Source organism: Sorex fumeus, unplaced genomic scaffold, assembly GCF_029834395.1.
Source record: "Sorex fumeus unplaced genomic scaffold, SorFum_2.1 ptg000051l, whole genome shotgun sequence".
Lineage (NCBI taxonomy): Eukaryota > Metazoa > Chordata > Mammalia > Eulipotyphla > Soricidae > Sorex > Sorex fumeus.
Genome location: NW_026606108.1, coordinates 2,995,180 through 3,017,827, shown reverse-complemented (window position 1 = coordinate 3,017,827; position 22,648 = coordinate 2,995,180). Strand labels below are relative to the sequence as shown.

Below are 22,648 nucleotides of genomic sequence, written 5' to 3'. Positions count from 1 at the left end.
AACCGCTTCTCTCCGGGGAGCCCTGTGAGAGCCCTTCCTGCCACAAGGTACCCAGCCCTGGCAGCCAACCTCCACTACCTAACTGCTGCCATGCTCTGGGCCACTTTCCAGACACTCGGGCCGAGCCTTACACATGAATGAAATCCCACAGAATCCAGGTAATGTGGAACTTTGTGACCTTGGACTCTGGGCTCAACGGGACCTGGGAGCAGAGATCTGCCTGCTTCCCCCAGTCTCCAGAGATCCAGGGGTCACACCCATAAGCCACTCCCTGCCGGCCCCAGATAATCTCCTCATTGGCTACCCTCTGGAACTCATGGCTGCTTTTCCCAGAAGGGAGCATAAAATGAGGCTCCCATAACCATGCTACCAGACTCCACGCCAGGCTGTGTTCACTCGGAGCGCCTCAGAAGTGGGTGGATGAGAGCCCTCCCTGATCCAAGGGACCCAGCCCCGGCAGCCGACCTCCACTACCCAACCGCTGCCACATTCCGGGCTGCTTTCTGGACCACACGACACATCAGAAGACACGTCCTACCCATTTTCCACAATTACCACACCATATTTGATGGGGTTCAGATAGTAGCCAACAATATATATATATATATATATATATATATATATATATATATATATCTCGGAGAGCCCAGCAAGCTACCGAGAATATACCACCCACACGGGCAGAACCTGACAAGCTCCCCATGGCATATTCGATATGCCAAAACCAGTAACAATAACAGGTCTCATTCCCCTGACCCTGAAAGATCCTCCAATTGTTGGGTGAGATGAGTATGAAGAGGCTGCTAAAATCTCAGGGCTGGGACAAATAGAGACATTACTGGCTCCTGCTCGAGTAAATTGATGAACAATGGGATGACAGTGATACAACGATGAAAAGTTGTGCAGTGTCAGGCCGTGGTGATTTGAGAGAGGAATTATTTTTATCTACAGTGACCACTAAGTTGCCAGTATGCTTAGAGAATGTGGAAGCCCTCGAGCAATTCTGGGGGAGGAAGATGAAGGGGAGTGAGCCCAGAGCCCAATGACTCTTGGCATTTCTTCAGACTGGGTCTGGCCCTGCAGGAGTTTGCAGCCTGAGCTCTGCTGGGGCTGGGCTCTCCTTTCCGGGTTGATGGGTGCAGAACCTGCCAAGACTGCAGGTCTGATTCTGCTCCATGCACATGAAACCAGCCCCCCCCCCCCCCCCCCCCCACACACACACACACATTCCTCAGGCAAGAACCAGGGAGGCCAGCACAGGAACTCACTCCCCGCCCATCTCCGATTACATATTTCCAGGCCCAGAACAGACAGCAGACCCGGGGGCTAGCCCAGCCCTGCCCTGGGATTCTCCAGGAACCAGGAACCCAGCCCTAGACAGTCACTTCCAATGGGCCCTCAAGCCCAGCCGGACGGCAGAGATTCCAAATTGTTCCCTCGAGGGTACTGAGGGTGGTCACCCACCAGCACCCGGCCCAGCTGGCCCGCAGATGCCACAACCCCATTCCAGCCTTTGCTCCAGCTCCCAGCACATTTTTCTTCTCTCCTCCTGGCTGGGTGGATGCCTGAGGCCTCCCTCCAACACTCAGCGCTGCTGACCAGGCTTGATCTCCAGAACTCCTGAGCCCGCCAAGACTGATTCCTGAGTGTAGAGCCAGGAGTAAGCCCTGAACACCACCAGGTGTGACCCCCAAATGAAAATAATTAAATTGCGATGAAATAAAATAAAGACAGCAATGGGGTTGCCTTCAGAAGCATTTCCCATTTTGACCCTTGGTACCACAATGTGTGGGGCATGTCCGGATCCCGAATATTAGGTCTCAAAGGTGGGAGAGGGGAAGGGTTGAGTCCCCCTCCCTGTAAGCCTGTCTGGGCAATGCCTCTGTGCTGTTGGAACATTTCTCCACATTATCCATTGTTTCCAACTGTGTCTAAGATGCACAGCTAGGGGCCAGGGAGCTGCTTGTGGACTGAAGGGCAGGCTCTAGTCAAGCTCTAGTCAGGCTCCACATCCTGTACCACTCGTTCCTGAACAACGCTGGGAGCAAGCACCCAGTTCCCAACACCAGCACCCAGCCAGGAGGAGACCCTGAGAAGAGTCAGATGAACGTGCCTCAAACCTAAAATATGCAAATAAATAAAAAGGGGACAGAGAAACAGAGAGATACAGAGGGAGAGAAGAGAGAGGGAGAGAGAGGGAGAGAGAGAGAAGAGAGAGGGAGAGGCAGAGAGACAGAGAAAGAAGAGAGAGTGAGAGAGTGCACACAGGGGCCGAAGCTCCTGATTGCATGTGGGTGACTCTGATTTGGTCCCCGGCACTGCAGGGCCCCAAATCCAATAGCATCACTTACAGGCCTTAGCACTAAACTGTCAGCCTGGTTGGCCAAGAGCACTGTTTGGGAAGGGTTCCCTTCCCCAAAATCGGGCGTTCAGGCACACCCATTGGTGCTCAGGGCTGACCCTGGCTCTGCACTCAGGGGTAACTCCTGGCAGCTCAGGTGACCATATGGGTTTCTGGGGATAGACCCAAGTTGGCCACATGCCAGGCCAGCACTTTCCCAGCTGTAGTACGGCACTGGCCCCTTAAGTTCTATTTTTTGAAGGAATTTTTAGATCTCAGGAAGCTGCACAGAAATGTGCAGGAAGGCCCCTTGTTCCCCCACCCCCAACCTCCCCACCCTGGGGACTTCCTGTGTAACCCAAGTATAACATAGAGACAAGGATATGGACATAAGGACATTGGTACAGACCCACCACCAGACGGAGTTCACCTCCTCCACCTGCTTTAAATTCACACACGTCTCTGTGTGTGCATGTATATATTCACATGCATGCATGTGTGTCTGTATATGTGTGTTTCTGTGTATGCCTGTGTGAGTCTGTATGTGTGGTGTGCATGTTTGTGCATGCATGTGTCTGTGAGTTTGCCTGTGTGCGCATGTATGTGTGTCTATACATGTGCGTCTATGTTTTTGTCTGTGTCTGTATGTCTGAGTGTGTGTCTGAGTGTGTGTCTGTGTGTGCATGTCTGTGTGTGTATCTGTGCATGCATGTGTCAGTATGTATGCGTGTGTGCTCACATGCGTGTATGTGCATGTGTGTGCCTGTGTGTCTGTGTGTGCATGTGTGTGCCGTGTCTGTCTGTCTGTGTATGCACATGTGTGCACAAGTGTGTGTGTGTGTGTGCACGCATCCACCAATATTCCATGGCCTAGAAGCTGCCTGGCCCCTGTCCTTGCAGCCATACCTCCTCTCCCCACCTCTAGTCCCTGTAACCACTAACCAACTCCCCACCTCTGTGATCATATTATTCCACCGTGACTTGGGTCGTATACTTCATCTTGTGCAGCACTTAACAGAGTTTCTCATCTGAGTGGTTGCATGGCCCCTCGAGTGTGCCTTTAGTGACTGATCAGCATTCCAGGTCAGATCTATAATTATGCCTGACACCTTTGGCAACTGATTAGCATTCCAGGTCTTGGTCTTGGTATTCTTGAATCTTGAATCCCTCAGTTAAAGAATGTCTGTTTTTTTTTTTGTTTGTTTTAATTAATTTTCAGCTCTGGGCTCTGCTGAACAAAACTTGGGCGAAGGCTTCAGAGAGAAAGCATGCTTTCCAATGCTCCCAGCTGAACGGGCAATAGGGCCGCTGGCATAACATAGAGAAATTCTATTTAAGTTCCTGGGGTGGGTGGGGCTCCCATTCCACCATGGAGGCGAGAATGACCCGGTTTTTCTGCATCCTTGGCAACATTCTGCTGTTTTTACTTTCCCCTTTCTGGGAGGGGGCGATGAGATTTCCTGGCAGCTTTCGCTGGCTGGCCACTCGCTCTGACAGGGTGTGCGGAAGGTCTTGTGTGCTACCTGCCATCTAGGAGACGCCTCCTCCTGTGTGCGCTTCCTAAAATAGGACTGCTTGTTTGGGGGCTGGAGAGGAAGAATAGTGGGGGAGGATTTCTGCCTTGCACACAGCTGGCAGGGGTTTGGTCCCCGACACCCCATAGGGTCCTCGGAGCCCTGCCAGGAGTGAGAACAGAGTCCTCTGAGTACAGAGACAGGCGGAAGTCCTGAGCACAGCTGGGTGTGGACTCCAAATTAAAAACTATGAAATAAAATAGGATCTCTTATTTTGTGTTGCTTTCATTTTATGCGGAGTTTGGGCCATTCCTGGTGGTGCTTGCTCAGGGCTTACTTCTGACTGTGCTCAGTGGTCACTTCCGGTGGTACTCAGGAATCATAAGCAGTGCTGGGCATTGAACCTGGTGGGTCTCACAAAGGCAAGTGTCTTACCTCTGTACTAGCTCTCCAGCCTCAACTTTGGGACTGGGCGGCCTGTGGACCACACTCAGGGCTTACTCCAGGCTCAGTGCTCAGGGTTCAGTCCTGGAGGTGCTGAAGGCACCATATGGGGTGTTGGGGATTAAATCAGGTTTTTTGTCCATGTTTAATTTTCAGAGTTCTTTAAGTTCTTCTTGACTCAGGGGCCTGGCTGGATATGTGATTAGCAAATATCCTTTCTCCAGCCCCATCTGTAAAAAAAATTTATTTCTCTTCTCAACAAGATCTGGCTCACAGAAAAAATGTTTTAATTTTGATGAGTTCCAATGCACCCATTTTTTTCCTTTTATGGATCATGTTTTTTAGCATAAGATTTAAGAAGGTTGCGCCAAGTATTGGGTTGCAAAAGTTTATTTATGTCTTCGTCTAATTTCACACTGAAATCTATGATCATTTCTCAGTTAAATTTTTATGAGGTTTAGCTTCTCTTCACCCTTCCTCTCTCTACCCATTCTCTCTCTCTCTCTGTCTCTCTCTCTCTCTCTCTCTCTCTCTCTCTCTCTCTCTCTCTCTCTCTCCATGAATATCTCACTGTCCCAAAAGTCAGGCTGGCCTTCTCAGATTGCTTTTGCTTCCGTGTGAGAAATGAACTGAGCATTTTCCTGTGAGTCTCTTGGAGCAGTGATCTGAATCCACCTTTTCCCAATCTTTAGAATATCCTGAATTCTAACCCTCTAGAGTAAGCATCAGTATTGGAAAGAGTGATTTCTCCCCCTTACTAACATTTTTCAAAATAATCTGGTTGTTTTTGGGGGGAGGTGGTGGATATACCAGGCAGTGCTCAGGGACTCATCCTGGCTCTGTGATCATGAGTGATCGCTGTCTGTGCTCAGGGGACCATCAGGGGTGCCAGGGTTTCAAACAGGGGTTGGCTGAATACAAGGGAAGTGCTTGATCTGTGTTATCTCTCTGGGCCCCCTCAAAATCATTTTGATTGTTCTCGGACCTGTGTTTGTCCAAATCACCACAAATCTAACCGTTCCTACATGAGTGTTCGGGGATGGAGGGGATATGAGTCACTAGAGCGGGCCTGAACACCAGTGGCCCTCAGCACTAGATCCCCAGGAGAAGGTCTAGGGAACAAAGCATCCCATAGGGCTCCTTCATTAAAGAAGCAAACTTCTGCTCCCTCCTCCTGGGGAACAGAGAAGTACAGCTCTGATGGGTATCTGCCATTTCACCTGTATTCCTCTGTCCGTCCCCCAATTGCAGGCCTGTGATTGGTATCCAGAAAAATATATACACTATTGCTGACAGGGATGTGAGGCCTCTGAGAAGAATGTTAAAACCAAGGCAGAAAGTGTTCAGAAGAGCATGTTGCCACCTCTGTCGTTGGTGCTGTGTACGTAGAGCATGGTGGCGTTTTCTAGTTCAGGGGAACAAGATGGCTCAAGGGCTTTCATCAGAGCGTAGTCTCCCACGTAGATCACCAATGACAATGTCTGAAGGCCGAGGAGTGATGTGCAGTATTTTCAGTATCGCCGGGGTAAGGATTCCTGAACCCCACAGCCCAGAGCTCCCAGCTCAGCTCCATCTGAGCAACAACCTTTCCTGTCTCTAGGTCATCATGTCCCAGAGATGCATGGAACACTTTCAAGTAGACCCGACAGACAAATCCAGCCATCCAAGTTCACACGGGAGTCCAGATCCAGTGTCTGACTCTGTAGGTGCCCCCAAGCACTGCTGGGAACCCTGAGGACCATTGGTGTGGCCCCCAAATACATAGACAACACAAGTTCTGAAACACTGGAGTAACGCATGACGTCATAACACAACACACGATGTGTCCACTGCAAAACCAGCTCCCCTCACCCACCCAGGGCCAGTCTTCAAACTCCACACAGTGCTTCCTCAGATTCTCCACTCATTCGAGCGGTGCAGGTGTTTGCAACCCAACACTCCAAGAGGCATTCAGGACACACCAGTGGGGGCATCCAAGAACCTGATGTGTGTCTGGTCGCTGATGCCATCCACAGCCGTGGCATGACATTGCTGGGCACAGCATCACAATCCAGGTGTCAGGGCTGGGAAGAGCGGGCCCACACATGAAAGTGGCACTTGCAAGGCCAGCGTGTCCAGGTTGGGCCAGAGAGGAGGACAGGACGGAGCTCCAGATGTCCACGCTGGACCACAGACACCAGGAAAAAGCAAGGCGGTAGCAGCGCAGAGTGGAGATGTCAGCCAAGCGCTGGGTGGAATGGGCTGGGCAGGACAGAAACCTGGCTCCCTCCACTGTTCAGGAGACAAATGGGGCAGCAAGCTTATCACTGGGTCCAGAGTGAGAGAAGAAAGAAAACAGAAGTCGCAGAGCACCAAACTGACACTGCCCCGTCTGCCCACAGTCACCACTCAGCTCATGCTCAACTCCAGAAGACAGTGCTCAGGACCACAGGATGGACTGAGGCAGTCTGGCAGCCAGCAGATTTCCCAGGATTGCATCACACTTTCCACCCCCCGAGACACACCGCTTTCCTTTCCAGCTGGATAGAAGAATGCAAAGTGGAAACTATGACAGCACAAGTCCTGGTGCCAGGGAAGCGCCCGTGTGTGCCTGAGTTACAGGAGAGGCAAGCCTGGTGGGACCAGTGGGATGAGAACAGCAGGACTCAAGGTGCTCTACTGGGAAAGGAATCGATGCTGGGGCCAGAGAGATGGTGCAGCAGGCAGGGGCCATCCTCTGCGTCTCACAGGGCCCCGAGCACTTATTATTAACTCCTGAGCCATTATTATTATTGTCTAGCTTTTGTCCCACGCCCAGCAGTGCCCAGGGTATGCTTGGGAACCACGCAGTTTGGAAGATGTAACCAGGGTCTCCTGCAAGGTACACCAGAGATCCAACTCCTGGAGTCACTCTCTGTGTTTTGTTTGGTTTTGTTTGGGGGCTACATTGGGCAAAGAGGAGGAGAGAGGAGAGGAGGGGAGGGAACGGGAGGGGAGGAAAGGAGAGGAATAGGAAAGGGAGGGAAGAGAAGGCTTCTAAAAACAGCTGCTTTCTTCTCTCTCAGTCCCTCCATGCGCTCCAGACAGCCAGGGCAGTCGACAAAGGGCTCCCACTTTCAGGAGTGCCCTGTTACCCAGGGCAGGACCCCAACACTCACACAAACCCACCTCAGTCTTCCAAACACCAGGAACAGGAACAGCTTTATCCTTACAACGATTTTGCAGGGTGGGGAGACGGCGCATGGCTTGCTTGTGGTCGGCCCTGGTTTGATCCCAGGCACCAGGCCACTGGAGGTGGCACCCAATTCCCAAATCAGTCATTCAAAGAAAGAAGTCTTGCCCAAGTGGCACCTGGCCGAGTATGAGTGGGGCAGGGTTTTGGGGAGAGGGAATGTCCACAGCCAGGCAGAGATAGCCCTCAGAAGCCCTCAGAAGTGACTACTGCAAGCTCACAGGATCAGCACCATCCCTTAGGGGCGCCTGTCCACTTACAGAAGGGCTGGGCATAATGGATGAGAATGATCCCAGTGGACAGCCTGCAGATGAGGGCCTGGTCCAAGCACAGCCTGAGGAGAGGATCTAGCACCCTGGGCTTTGTGATCACCTGGGCCTGGTAGATGGTCCCAGACACTCCAAGGCCCTGGGCAGGGCTGGGAGGAACACCAAGCACCAAGCGAAAGGAGCTGCTGCCCACCTCCATCCAAATAAAGGAAGGGCCCTTAGTTTCACAGCTGAGCTCATGTGTTGCATAGAAGGTTCAGGTTTGATTCCCAAGACCACACGGTTTCCTGAGTACAGAGCCAGGAGTAACCCCAAAGCACTGCGAGATGAGGCCCCCAAACCATGGAATGAAGCCAAATGGAAACCTTTTCATCCAAGTCAAAAACAGGATAACATGGGCCAGCAGAAGGAAGAGAATAAACTCTGCGTGGAGGAGGCCCCAGATATCAGGATATCTCAAAAGTAAATAACAGGAGAATTGGTTTTGATGGGGAAAGGACATCGATAGATCCTTGTCCACAATTTGTATTGCATTACAGGTGCTGGGAAAGATCCTCAAAAATCCCTTATCAACAGCAAAATGCAAATCCAAACCATAAACAAATTCCCCTCACACCTCCTGAAATGACAAAAGCTTCTGTACCACTGTCAGGGCAGGGTTTAAGGAGAAAGCCAGTGACAAGCCACAGACTCATGTCCCCACAGCCATTGCAGGACAGGTGATTCCTCTGTCCATCTATCGGTCTGTCCGTCTGTTCCTCCCTCCTTTCCTCCCTCCCTCTTTTCCTTCCTTTCCTCATTCCTCCCTCCCTCTTTTCCTTCCTTCCCTCATTCCTCCCTTCCTCCTTCCTTCTTTCCTTCCCTCCTCTATCCCTCCTTCCCTTCCTCCTTCCATTCTTCCATCCTTCCTTCCCTCTCTTTCTCCGTCCCTCCCTCTTTCCTCCGTTCATCCCTCCATTTCTACCTTCCCTCCTATTTTTGGGTACCCCAGCAATGCTCAGGGCTTATTCCTGGCTCTGCACTCAGGTATCCTGGCGGGGATTGGGGGATCCTATGTGGTGCTGAGTATTGAACCCTGGTCAGAGTGTGCAAATCAATCACCTTCCCTGTCTCCAGCACCTGTAATTGAAGTTTTCTCGTGAAGGACTCCATCATCTTGCCCTAGAAGGACAGGCTGAGGGGGACAATCTCAACACTGTCGACTCTCCCTAAGTACACAGGGTTCTGTGATGGAATCTAGCCCTGAATCCCCTTGTCCCAGCTTCCCAAAAGAGGCTGGTAATGTGGCTTAGGCTTCTCAAGTGTGAGGCTCTGGGTTCAACCCCAGGCAGCTAAGCAAAATGGGGCACCATCAGATGTGGCCTCCCTACAGCATTCCCTCAACATCTCACCTCCCCAAAATAAAAAATACAAGAAGGAGATCAATGCTGGTAAGGGTCTAGAGACAAGAGTTTCTCAGGCACTGCTGGTTGGATTATAAATCAGGGCAGCTACCCAGGAAAACAATCCTGAAAATTTTAAAAATAGAACTGCCATATGATTCAGCAATTCTACTTCTGGGAATCTTTCCAAGGGAAATGAACGTACCATGTCAGAGAATTTTACCCACGAGGGCAAACAGCCTCATTCACAGTTGTTCAACCACGGGAGTGTGGAGCATTCACAGACAGAGAAATGTACACAGCAACTGAGACCAACAAATCCACAGGGACCAGTGTTCACACCCCCAGGGAAGAACATCCTTCTGGTCAATGCTAAGGAAAAGAAGTCGGAGGGCAGTGAACAAGCCAGCATGGCCTTGCTTATGGGTAAAAATCACCTCCAAGTATTCCTGGGGGCACTGGAGAGAGAGTTCAGTGGGTAGGGCACTTGCCTTGCACAGAGTCAGCAGCGGTTTGATCACTGGCACTGCATCTTCCAGGAGTGATCCCTGAGCACAGATTCAGGAGTACGCCCTGAGCATCACCAAGTGTGTCCCCATACCCCTCTCCTAAACTCACAGCAGATATTACTCTGAAAAAGACAGAGCAGGAACTTCTGGCAGAAAAACAGCCCAACTTCACATCTGATCTCGCAAAGAACAGGATGCCGTGAATCTCCCTAGGCAGATGGTCCAGGGTGAGAACTCTGGGGCTTTCACCAGGGTTGAGGCGACGCCCCCCATGTGAGTCCCAGCCACACCCAACACCCCTTGACTTAGAAACAGCAACTCCACAGCTGAACCTCATCACATCACGAGAACACCAAATCGTTCCGGCTCCACAGTCCCTGTAGCACACGGCTGCATCTGTGGCCACAGGACACCTTCAGAAATCCTGGTACTGTCAGTCCAGCGAGACCACACCAAATCTGATAGGAAAGTTGCCCAGAAGTGCACCAAGCCCAGTGAGCAAAGACACAAGATTCAGCTAGCACCAACCAGCCCAGCAAACCTCAGACAAGGACTTCAGGGATGCCCTGTGAGATATAACAACAATCCCAAAGTGAGTTTTGTTGATCTAAGTTTTGATAAGTCCATTTGTTTTTATGTTGTAACAAGCATTATACATTCAATTATTCTGTGCCTGTTAAGACTTGGAATGGGTGTGAGAAACTGTGACTGGACCTTGGATGGAGGGAGGGTCACACTGCTGGTGGGATTAGGTTGGAACATTGAATGCCTGAAACAACTGTATCATGAACAACTTGGTAAATCATGGTGTGACAATAAAAATTCAAAATTAAAAAAAAAAAAGACAAATTGGATTTGTGGTTAACAGAAGGGAAAAACCGGATTGAGGGACCAAGATGTACCAGCCTGGAAGGAAGCCCCTTGGCAATGAATCCCACCAAGCTATAAAAGCAAGAAATGTTTGGGAGTTAGCCAGACATGACCCCCCAGAGGCCCACCTCAAACCCACAGGCTAGAAGCCCACAGGGGCGTGGGGGGGCAGCATTTTCAGAACCCTCTTCCTGGACATAGCCCGGAGGGACTCTGAAATGCAGACAAGGCCTAAAGTTTGGAAAATGTCATTCTCTCCAGCTTGCCACTGTCTACACTCACCCAAAGCTAGGAGTGGAATTTCCCCTCTGTGGTGCCTCTCCGTCACCATTTACTCCAGGGGAGCTGGGTCCTGCCATCCTGTGTCCTTCATGAAACTATGCTGCCTCCCTTTTTGTCATCTCCTTCAATTTCTCTTCTGTGCAAAATAATTAGCAACCTGGCATCGGTGTAGAGGTCAGAACTGATTTCCCCTTTCCCTATGGATAAGAGAAATTCACCTTGGCCTTAGAACCGTGGCTCCCCCCAAGTCTGGATATCATGGGCCAGCAGGAACTCTGTGGAGGTCACATAGGGCTCAGGGCAGCTGGCAGGACCTTAAGGTTTTCTCGAGATGTGATATAGCCATGCCTCTGGGGAAAGCCTAATGGCCCCACCAGCCCAGAGCTGCCTGACACTCTCATTGCAACTGGAGAGACAGAACAATGGGACAATGGTCGGGAACTGCCTGGCAGTGAGTCCATACAGGTTTACTCCCCAGCACTCCAAAGTGGTCCTCCAACCCCCATCAGGAGTAAGGCCCCCAAAACAAAATCAAGAGAAGACCAGTGTATTTGAACTGTCCTCTTGTCCCACTTAAATTTGAAGACATAGAGCAGTAAAGAGAAATTGACTCAGATGAACTTGAAAGGCAGGAAAAAAAAACTCCACAGGAGTAAGAGAATGAGAGCTTTAGGGAGGAGGAGGAAGGAATTTGAATGGCACAAAGGGATAATGGCCTGTGGGATAAGTCAGTATTAAAGTGACACAGGGTGTATATGTGTGTGAGAGTGTGTGTGTGTGTATGTGTGGTGAGGAGGTTGAAGTTAAACACACAATGCTTGGGAGCTTCTTCCAGGGGTGCCCAGGGAATCACGAGATGCTGAGAGGAGAAAACTCGGGCTCCTCCATGCAAAACATGCACTCAGCACGTGGAGCTAACTCTTAGGCATTGAACAATATTATTTTCAATTAGGATGCTATCTGAAATTCCCAGAACAACACTAGAGGAGAAAAAACCCTACAAAATAAATAATGAAAATAAACAATCAGGAATTAAAATTGTACATTAGGATATGTTTATTTAAAGGAGGCAATAATAGAAGAATATGGGAACTGAAACTCATAAAACAAGTAGAAAACAAATAGCAAAGAGGCAGACATAAATGCTGGCTTCTCTGTTATTACATTAAATGTTAATGAAATAAATACTATAATTAAAAGTTACACATTAGCAGAACACTTTTTTAAAAATACACGATCTGCCTATATGCTCCGTACAAGACACACACTTGAGATTTGAACACACCGAAAGGTGCCAGAGAGACCTTAAAGCAAATCACACGTTTTGCATTCAGGAGGCCAGGGTTCAATCCCCGCTACCCCACATGGTTCCCAAGTCTGCCAGGAGTGATCCCCGAGCACAGAGTCAGGAGTGAAAAATCAAAGGGGAAAGAAAAGCAAAGAAAGAGTGAAAGAAAGAAAGGAAGAGAGAAAGAAAAGAAAAAATACAGAAATGGCCTCTAGGAGACAAATGGAAATTCCAATAGACAGTTTTAATATTATTATGGAATTATATTCCTATTTAAGTGCAGCAGCATATTTAATCTCAAGCAGTAATTACGTTTGTAAAGCTAAACACTGACACAGTTATAGGAGGAATATTGCGCGCAGCCTGGGATCTGTCTCCTAACGAAAGGGGAAGAGGGAGTGGAGGGTGAGGAGGGGCTCCTCCAAGGCTGGGCACTCCCAGCAGCCGCCCTCCAGGACGCAGAGGTTCTGGGGGCAGAGATTCTTCAGATGTGAAGAGAATAAAATTAGAAATCAGTTTCTAAAAATGCACACAGAACACACATTGGGCCACAGAATTCTAAAAAATCTTCCCAAGGCATTCCCAAAGAACCACAAGCAATCAAGGGAAGCTGAGGAACACGTGGAGAGGAATAGAGACTCACTGGGGGGCCTGAGTCTCACTTCCCCACCCAGAAATAGGGCTGTGGTGAGCAGAAGGCTTGTTCGGAGGATGAGGCAGAGAGCAGAACCAACACTTGGTCAAATCATTGGGTTGAATGGGGTCAGGGTGGGGTCAGGAGAGAAACTAGGGACATTGGAAGGTCACACTGGTGGTGTTGAGACACTAAAAGCTTGAAACAACTTTTTAATGAACAGCTTTGTAAATCACAGTGTTTTTAATAAAAATTAATAAATAAAATAAACTCATTGGGTTGAAAGATCTGGAACCGGGTAGGTGGGCTTCCAAGGATGCAGCCCTGGCATGCCGGACAGAATCCCGGGTTCAGTTCCCGGCACTACCTGGTCCCCAAGCACTGCAGGCAGCTGGGACAAGACCCCAAGAACCGCTGGGTGTGGCCCCTGGACCAAGAAAAAATGCAAAGAGGAGCTGAGCACCCCAAGGCTTCGTGTGACCCTGATGCTGATCCAGCTGCTCCTGCTGCTGCAAATCTTGAGAGGTTGTTGTTGTTGGGGAAAGGGTTAGTGTTGGGGTGCTGGGTTAGTGTTTGGGGTCTGAGGGTGGCTCCAAGCTGTATAGTGCTGGGGACCCCAACACATAAGACAAACACTCAGCACATTGAAGACGCACCTCCCCACCCATCGGCTACAGAAACAGATGCTGTCTGTGCTGCTGCCTGCGAGGAAAGGCAGGCAGGAGAGAGGCCAGATCCACACCCTGAAAACAAAAGGAGAACTTGGTCTCCTCCCAGCTGATGCTCCTGAAAAAACAAAGCCTGGAGGCCAAGGGCAGGCAGGTGGCTGAGATAACCCCCTGAAGCTGCGGGAAAGGGAGTGAGAATGGAGGGAAGGGGGCAGAGGGCCGGGAGGACAGAGAACTCCATGCTCTGAGCAAGTACACAGCTGCATTCGCCAAGAGCAGAGAGGGACTCCCATAAGCCTGTGAAAGGAGCCCCCGGGCCTGGTGACTCGGGCAGGGCTGGGACTGAGACAAGATGGCAGGCATGCGGGCGCCTCCTGCTACTGTGCATCTGGGGCCCGCAGCCCACTTAAGGTTGGAAAGTGAAGGGCCAAAGAGAGAGCACAGTGGGCGGGACACTGGTCTTATAAGCAGCCAACTCTGGTTTGATCCCTGGCACTGTAGAGTCCCCCACAACCTGCCAGCAGTGATCCCTGAGCACAGAGCTAGGAGTATGCCTGACAACCGCTGGGTATGGCCCCCAGCCCCCAAAATAAATTAAGCTAGAACATGATGGAGGGTGCAAAGAGATATCTCAACGGTTGCAGCACATGCTTTGCCTGGGTTTGATTCCCAGTACCTCCAGGTCCCAGAGAACTGAGCTGGGAGAAGCGCCTGAGCACTGAATCAGGAGTAGCTGCTGAGCACTGGATAGGGAGTAACATCTGAGCCCTGGGGCCAGTGGCATCCCACCACTAAACAATTCAGGGTTTGACCCCCAAACATGTAATAGAAATAAAAGCAAGTCAGAAAATGAGGCAGCTTAGGTGAGGAAGGAGAGGTGCACCCTCACCCCGCCCAGGCATCTTTTTAAATTCAGGGAGCAGAGGCTTGGGGTGCTGGCTGGAAAGGGCGGCCTCACCACGCACCCCCACCAAAGAAGTGGGTGCTGTCCATCATGAGGGGGTCTCTGGTTCCCAGGTAGCCTCCCCTCAAAGCTTCTCCTTCTAGCCCCCCTCTGAGAGCTCGTCCCTGCGTTTTCCCTGAGCCACAAACTCCTCCCTGTGCTTCTCCTCTTCCCCTCCCACCCCCTGCCTGTGCTCCTCCTCCCCTCCCCCTCTTTGTGCTCCTCCCCCTCCTCCCCTCCTCCCTGTGCTCCTCCTCTTCCCCTTCCTCCCTCTTCCAACCCTCACACAACCCTGGGGACCTGGGCCTTGTCCCCTCAGATGCCTTTCAGCTACATGAGTCCCAGCACCCCTCCCACCCCCCAACAGCCCAAATTCCCCAACACAATGGAGGGGCTCACACGGCGGGGGGGGGTCTCTCCCTCCTCATACCCCTACTGGGGCTGGCCTCAGCCCAGAAATAGCTCCTCTGGAGGCCTGAGTCACTGAGGGACACCCTCCCTGCTGGGGTCACTGGCTAGGGCTGAGTCCAGGTCCTCCTGGCCCTCAGCTAGCCCTGGGCTGGGCTCCGGGCATGTTCCTTGCTGCTGCCCGAGACTCGTGAGCCTGCCACAGCCCGGCAACCCTTCCACTCAAGTATTGGGAGGTGCTTGCAGTTTCTCCAGCCCTGGAGGTGGGTGGCCACTGGGGGCAGGAGGGGGCGGGGAAAGGTTTCAAGATTTGGGGTGTTCTTTTGAAGGGGAGAGCTTGATGCTTTAATGTTCAGGGGTCCCTCCCACGTTCCGCCGTGCTCTGGGGACCATGCAGTTCTAGGAATGACCCTGGGACTCCCACATGAGAGGTGCACTAGGTGCCTTTCTGGCTGAGTCCTGGCCGGGGACTCTGGGCGCACAGGGCTGCAGAGAAGAAGTTCCAAAACACCAGCAGGAACGGGGCAGCACGTGTGCAGCCGGACGGGCTACAGGAGAGGGACATGGCCGAGCAGCTGGTCACTGGACAGCCTTCATGAGGGCTGGGGCATGCCTTGTCAGAACATTCCTCTGTGCAAACCCGCATGGGACACACACAAATCCCTGCCAACTGCTCCCGGCAGGACCCCTCACGTGGACACAGGCTGGACCTCATCGCTGACCCAGTGGTGTCTGGCTCACAGCACCTGTCCCATCCTGTCTGTTTTCTGCATCCCTACGCCGATGATACCATCCCAGAGGAGCTCCGAGGGCAGCCACCCCGCCGCCCTCTCTGCATCCTTCCCAGGGGAGAAACAGGCTGAGGTCAGTTTCCTTCTGCCTTGGGCTGCTTTGGGGAATGGATCATGGTGCTATTTGGATGGATGGATGAATGGTAAGCTCCAGGTGGCCACATACCAGTCCAGAAGGCTGTGAAGATGCTCCAAGGCCAGAGTGTGGCTCTGCACCCCCTTCCAGTGCCATCCTTTAAACTCTATCCTCAAACTCTCTGAACAGACCAGGATGCAGGCTGGCTGGGAAGGGTCCCCCATCCCCAAAAAAGGCCGGATCCCTGGCCTTTTCCTCCTCCATTGAGCATTTGAGCGACTGGAGCTGGGAAGTGTGGGGGACTGGTAACCCCCAGGGAGGGGGAGGTTCTAAATGCAGACACAGGCTGAACCTTAGCGCTGATGTTAGGAATCCTGGGGGAGCCCGAGACACAGTGAGGTTTGGGGATGGAGGGGGGAAGAGGAAGTTAGCCTGGGTTGGGCACAGCTCCTGTGGTCCCCGCACAGGCTTCCCGGCTTGCAGGGAGAAGGCGCTGTCAGTTCCCAGACACTGCAAGATGGAAGCATCTTGTCCACCTCATGTCAGTTCTGCTCTCAGAGTCTGGAGGACTCAGGGAGGGAGGTCAGGGGTGACTACCTGGGGCCAGGAACTAGTGGGCAGATGTGCATACAGATGACAGCAAGCCAGAGGGCATTCATTAAAGTGGGGGGGGGGGGGGCGGGCTGGCCTGTGCCTGCCCAAGCAGAGCTCCCAGCAATCGCATGCTTCCACAATCCAAAATTGCCACCATACCCCTGGCCTGATTCCACTGTCTCGGGATGGACCTTACCAAGATAAAATCTGCTGAAAATTTTGGTATGCGGGTTTTGTGACTGAAATCTCCAGGCTTCCTCAGGGTCGGGATGGGCTGTCTCCCCCCACCTCCCTGTACTTCCGGGAGCCTTGGTAGTCACATCCATACCCCAAAGCTGCCACCCAATTGAAAAGCTACTCCAGCCTTACCATCCTAATAAAAATACTGAATGCCCTGAGCAAACACCACGACCTCTTAGCACCTGTATTGCAAAACATAATGCATAAAAGGAAAAGGAGAGACAGATCAAGAAGGAAAGTGCCTCCCATAGAGGGGGGCTTGGGGTAGGGGGTTGGTTATTGGGGGAATAGTGGTGTGGAAATGGGGGACATTGGTGGTGGGAAATGTACACTGGTGGAGGGAGGGGTGCTGGATCATTGTATGACTGAAACACAATTATGAATAGCTTTGTAGTGGTCTATCTCACGGATATCCAATTTTAAAAAAATTTAAAAAGTAATGTGGATTCATGCCCAATTCAATCAGCTTAATCAGTGGCTGAATAAATAGAAGTATTCTTACATTTTTTAAAAAAATAAAGTGGGGTCCACCCATGAGACTCCTACGTCTGTTGCCACAGGCGCTGGCCCAGAAGCAGTGAGGGTGAAACCTGGCACTGATTATCCTTCAGGGGTGTCAGGGATTGAGCCCAGGGACCCCACATGCTAAGGCTGTGCCCAGCTTTGGACTCATCTCCCTGACCAGTGGTCTTTTTCATGGGGGACAGGGCACCCCCAGGCACCAATGTGGTGCTGGGAATCAGCTACCATACATAGCGCATGTGCTACAGCCCTTTGAGCAATGCCTCTGGTCTACCCACCACACACACACACACACACACACACACACACACACACACATGCACATACACACATGAACACACACTCACACATACACACATAAAACACACACTCACACATGCACACACATGCACATACACACAGTTACATTCACATATACACTCATGCACATAGATACACACTAATGCACACACACAAAACACACATACACACTTGCGGACACACAAAACACACATACACACATTCGCAAACACACACACATACATGCATGCACACACAACACATGCTCTCTCTCTCTCTCAACTCCTTAAGTGAGGCTTAAATAACGCTAAGAACTACAAGCACAGGAACCCTGGGAAATGTGTGGTGTCGGGAAGACCTGGGTGAGACTCTAGGTTCCTCACCCACGGCTGCTGTGTGGTTTGGGCCAAGTTCCTTGACCCCTCTGAACACCATGCTGTATCATTAGCACGAAGCACTGGCAGGCAGGCTGAGACAGGGACAGTGAAAGGTGGGAAGAGTGGGTGATGCTCACAGTCTCCAGCTCCATCTAAGCTTTGCTAAGAAACAGCAGCATGAAAGACCCCAAGGGGCACAAGCAACTTTCGAGATGCCCATCACTTGCTGAAGCCTGGGCAAGGCTACCGCGCCTGGACTGGAGCTCCCGAAAGACTCTAGCAAGGCAGAAGGAGTCAGTGCCAAGCTGGGCTTTGGGGGTGGATTGGGGAATCTGTCAGCTCCAGGAGAATCTTCTAGCAGACCAGCCTCAGCACAGTGGGTGGGAAGGCAGGAGAAAAACGTGGTTGAGTCAGCACACATCCTGAACCCGCCCAGCCTGAGCTCCAAGAATCCCTGGGGAGGTGCAAGGGTGGGGGGAGAGGGGGGAGAGAGAGAGAGAGAGAGAGAGAGAGAGAGAGAGAGAGAGAGAGAGAGAGAGAGAGAGAGGAGAGGGAGAGAAAAAAGAGGAGAGAGAGAGGGAGATGGAGAGGAAGAGAGAGGGAGAGGGAGAGAGGGGGAGAGAGAGGTGGAGAGACGGAGAGGGCATGGGCATGGCAGCCTAGGGGCCTGGCCTTGTAAACTGAAAGTGTCCCTTGGGACAACTTGAAGAAGACGAGTGGTCAGTGGGTTCCCAAGCTTTGGGGCAGGCACTGGGTTTCTTTCTGCCAAGCGCCTTCCTCAGGTCGTTTTTTGTACAAGCCGGTGTGGCTGGTTAGAGTGCGTGCGCCACGTACACACACACACACACACACACACACACACACACACACACACACACACAAGCGCGCGCGCTTTCCTTTACAGGGAGTACCGGGGGTCACAAGCACATTGGGATGGGGCGCAGCGGCCACTAGATTCCAACCTAGAAGTCACTCTGCCTAAGGATCAGGAGCCTGGAGAAGCCACGTGTGCGCTCGGGCGGGTCCAGGACCCCTCCCGCCCCTGCGCCCCCGGGGCCCCGTCCAGGGTGCAGCCGCACCACCGTGCCACGGTGCCCTTGGCCCGCGCGCGCTCCGCACCTGCTGAAGACCAGGCAGCCCAGGTGGTTGATGTCCTGGTCGGAGCGGTGGCGGCTGTAGTCCTCCCATAGGTCCTTGAAGGCCGTGGCCGCCAGGATGAAGAGTACTGGCGCCAGCGCCAGACCCGGCTGGAAGGCGTTCACCGCGGGCACGAAGTTGAGCAGCGCGATGAAGACGAAGTAGACGTTGGCCAGGCGGTGGAACTGTTCGAACAGGTTCTTGGGCAGGAAAGACAGCGCCGTGTACTTGGTGGTCTTGAGCCGGTTGTCGGCCAGGTGCGCGCTGGTCCCGCGCCACCACGGCGGCCGTGCGCCCAGCGCGGGCTCCGGGCCCGGCGGCTGCAGGTTAGAGCGCACGGTGCGCGTCCGGCCCGGGCGCCGCCGCTGCATGGCCTCGGGGGGCCGCGCCGGGCTGCTCCGCCGCGCCAGCCTCCTGCCTAGGTGATCATCGCGCTGGTTCCCCGCCTGCAGGACGCACGGACACGGCGGTCAGCGCCGGGCGGGCCCGGCCCGCGCGCCCCGCCCCGGCCCGGCCCGGCCCGGCCCGCGCGCCCAGTTCCCGGCCGCGCCCCTCTCGGGAAGGAGCCCAAACCAAGGGCCACGGGAGCCGAGCGACTCCCCCAGCGCCCCCGACACACGCCCCGAGATTCAGGGGAGCCCCCACCCGGAGATTCGAACGGGGGCGATCCCTAGACCCCGCCCCGCCTCCTTCCCACTTCTGTTGTTGTGGGGAGCGAGCGGGACTTTCTCCTCCGCCGGTTCGCGGCTGCTTCTGCTCGCTCCCCAGGGACGATCTCATTGCTTTTGGTGTGTCGGTTTTTAGAGGGCCCCACGCAGCGCCTTGTCGGGGGTGGTTGGGGATGCTGCTCCAGGCACAGTGCTCCGGGTGGCCCACAACCAAAACGTGTGCATCAGACCTTGGCGCGCCTTTCGTGCTCACGTCTGGTTCTTCCCGGCTGAGGGAGTGCTTTCCCGGACAGCTGTTTCTTGCTGTCAGTTCGGTTCGGATGCTCGGCCAGCACCTCCAAACTTTCGTGTTGGAAGGTCCAGACAGAGAGTTTGAGAAACGTTGTCGAGGAGGAGCGAAGCTCCAGGAGGTTGTCCCAGAAGTGGGGGCGCGCCAGGACCCTCCTATATGTGGAACCCGAGAGAGGAGGGACAGGGGGCAGCCCAAGGGCTGAGAAACCAGTTTTCTCCCGCTATGCTCCCCCAATATGGTCTAAAAACTAAACAAAATGGGGGTCATATGCTGGAGCGATAGCACAGCGTAGGGCATTTGCCTTGCAAGTGGCTGCCCAGGGTTAGATTCCCAGCATCCCATATGGTCCCCCAAGCAACGCCAGGATTAATTCCTGAATGCAGAGCCAGCTGTAACCCCTGAGCATCGCCGGGTGTGACCCAAAAGGCAAAAAAAAATGGGGGACATATGGGAGACGACGTGGCAGGTGGTGGGAGGAGGAGGTCCCTGTCCCCAGGAAGACATTCCCCCTCCCCGAACAGGCCGTGGCTCCTGGAAGGCCACTTACTTCCTAGCCTCACTTGTGTGAAGCCCCAGATTCGATCCCCAAGAGCACTCTGCCCCCCCAAACAAAAATGAAGTCATCCTGGCTGGAGTGGCTCAAAGGACGGGAGCACTGTGCCTCCATGCAGATGGCCCAAAGCATCCCGAGCACTGTGCTGAGAATAATCCCTGAGCACTCTGGGTTACTCCTGGCCCCTGGATCTAAGCAATGACCTGCCAGGGGCCCAGGTGCAGACACATAGCACAGAGGATCAGGACCTTCTGGCCAGGGAGACCATGGATGATTGCTCGGGTTTGGACTGGGTCTTTGTCTGGGCCTCGGAGCTGAGAGGCATTGCACTACCCGAGCAAGGCTCTGGGTGCCAGCCCTGTACCACCCAGAGAAACATAGCTAGAGAAGGCTCGAGAGATGAGACAGGGCTGAGGGTGCTGGCCTTGCTCGCAGCTGACCCAGCATGCCAAGAGGGATGCACAGAGACAGGAGTGTGCCCTGAGCACTGCTGGGTGGGTCCCCAAACCAAACACACCAAGACCAACATGTCTGGACCCGGGGAGCCTCTTGGCCATCTCCTTCTCAACCCTTCCCTCTTCCCTCTTTGGGGGCTCCTGAATGCTGAACCCCACAAACAAGCCTCTGCCTTCACTAGGTTCAAAGCACTGACCCTCCCCACCCTCTCTATTGGCCTGCCTCTCCCTCCTGTATCCCAGCATGCCCCACACCCACTTTCCACAAGGTGCCCCAAATGCTTACTACCCCGGCATCCTGAGGGCGTAGGGGGCCCAAGAGGTGTAAGAAAACACCCTCATCAGTGACCCTAGAACCTTCAGCTATTCCGAGAGGACCCCCGCTGAGGCCAAGCGACCCCGACCAGGACAAGGTTGGGGGTCAGCGCTGCATTTTCAGGGGGACAAACCCGTGTCCCAGAGGAGCATGGCCTCCATTCTGTCCTCCCACTTTCTCGAGCCCAGATGCCCGGCCACAGCCCCACCATGCTGTTCCCTCATATCCAAGTAGACCCCCACTCTCTTCAGTTCCTCCCTGGAGTGAAGTGTTGCTGTCGTGGTCCCCAGGCTCCCTGAGGGGGCCTTGGAGGTTGTCTTCCCCTCTCTGCTCTTACCCTGGAGCTGATGGGGGTCCCCGGTCAAAGGCCGACTCCTTCCGGGAAGGATTGCGCTGCGCGAGCTGCTTCAATGCTCCCCTCCCCCTTCCCAGAACACGCCTGGCTCATTCCCCTGCACATTCCACACCCGGGTTCCAAGATCCGAGAGTCACACAGCTCCTGCAGTCTGGAATGTTCCCCCCAGCTGACCCCCCACTTCCTGCTCAGCCTGTCTCTCCGGAGCGCCCCCAGTGCCGGCCACTACTCCGGGGACTCTGCTTCTGCTGGACACTGGGTCAGCCCCAGAGACCTTCGCAGGAATTTGGCATCCCTCACTTTAGCCACATCAGCTCGGAGACTCTGAACTGTGAATCAGGTTTCGGAGGACTCGTGGGGTGGCCAGGTTGGCTGAGCTCTGGGCAGGCTCCCCCAGGCCCAGAGCTCTGCTTGGGTCACTGCACTGCATTCTAGGTGGGGCCAGCATGGTTCTGGGCTTTGGGCACCAGTGGCAGTAGATCAAACCTCCTGTCTGGAAGAGACATCCCCCCCTGCCTTGCCGGGGGTTTCAGGAGGTCACTTCCTGAAGCTCATTGGGTGGATGCAATTTCAGGAAGCCCGCTCTGCATATAAAAGGAGGACCCACCAAGGAGGGATGAGTCAGCTGCTACAGTGGTGGGTGATTCGTGAAGTGGTCCTGGAGTGTCCCTTGCATAGGGAGGACCTGGGCTCCAGCCCCAGCACCACTGTCAGCATTTTTTAAACTGACTTCTTCTGTAGCTGGAGCAATAGGACAGCAGGGAGAACACTTGCCTTGCACACAGCCAGCCTGAGTGATGCCGGTTGATTCCTGGCATCCCATAGGGTCCCCTGAGTGATGCCGGATGATTCTCTGCATCCCATAGAGTTCTGCCAGGAGTGATTCCTGAGTGCAGAGCCAGGAGTAACCCCTGAGCATCACCAAAGTGACCCAGAACTGAAAGAACAAAACAAAGATGAATTCTTCAGGCTGAGGCATACTCAGAAAACTGCAAACACAGGCTTTGGTGCATGAGGTGGATCACCACTACCACATGGTCCCACGAATGCCTCCAGACGTGGTCACCCAGGTCCTGAGCTGGGGGCCAGCCTTGAGCATGGCTACTATGGCCCCCAAAGCAAAAGCAAAGTAAAGAAACCATGGCTGTGTAGTGAAGCCCCTTGGAAGTCCAGAAGGTGGGCTCTGGGGCATGGCTGCATGTTGTGTGCCCCCTCTGCTGGTCGGGAGAC

The 22,648-nt window shown here is 53.3% G+C and overlaps 1 protein-coding gene across 3 annotated transcripts in view; it reads right to left on the bottom strand.

Moving 5' to 3' along the window:
* Nucleotides 1–19,222, bottom strand: part of ATP10A (ATPase phospholipid transporting 10A (putative)) — a 73,617-nt gene extending 54,395 nt beyond the window's left edge. For all 3 annotated transcript variants that reach the window (XR_008793886.1, XM_056124594.1, XM_056124595.1), the window contains exon 1: nt 18,762–19,222. Coding sequence is in view for 2 of the 3 variants with exons in the window: in XM_056124594.1 (XP_055980569.1) it covers nt 18,762–19,150 (389 nt within the window). In the remaining variant the exon portion in view is untranslated. The remainder of the gene's footprint in view (nt 1–18,761) is intronic.
* Nucleotides 19,223–22,648: the final 3,426 nt, after the last annotated feature.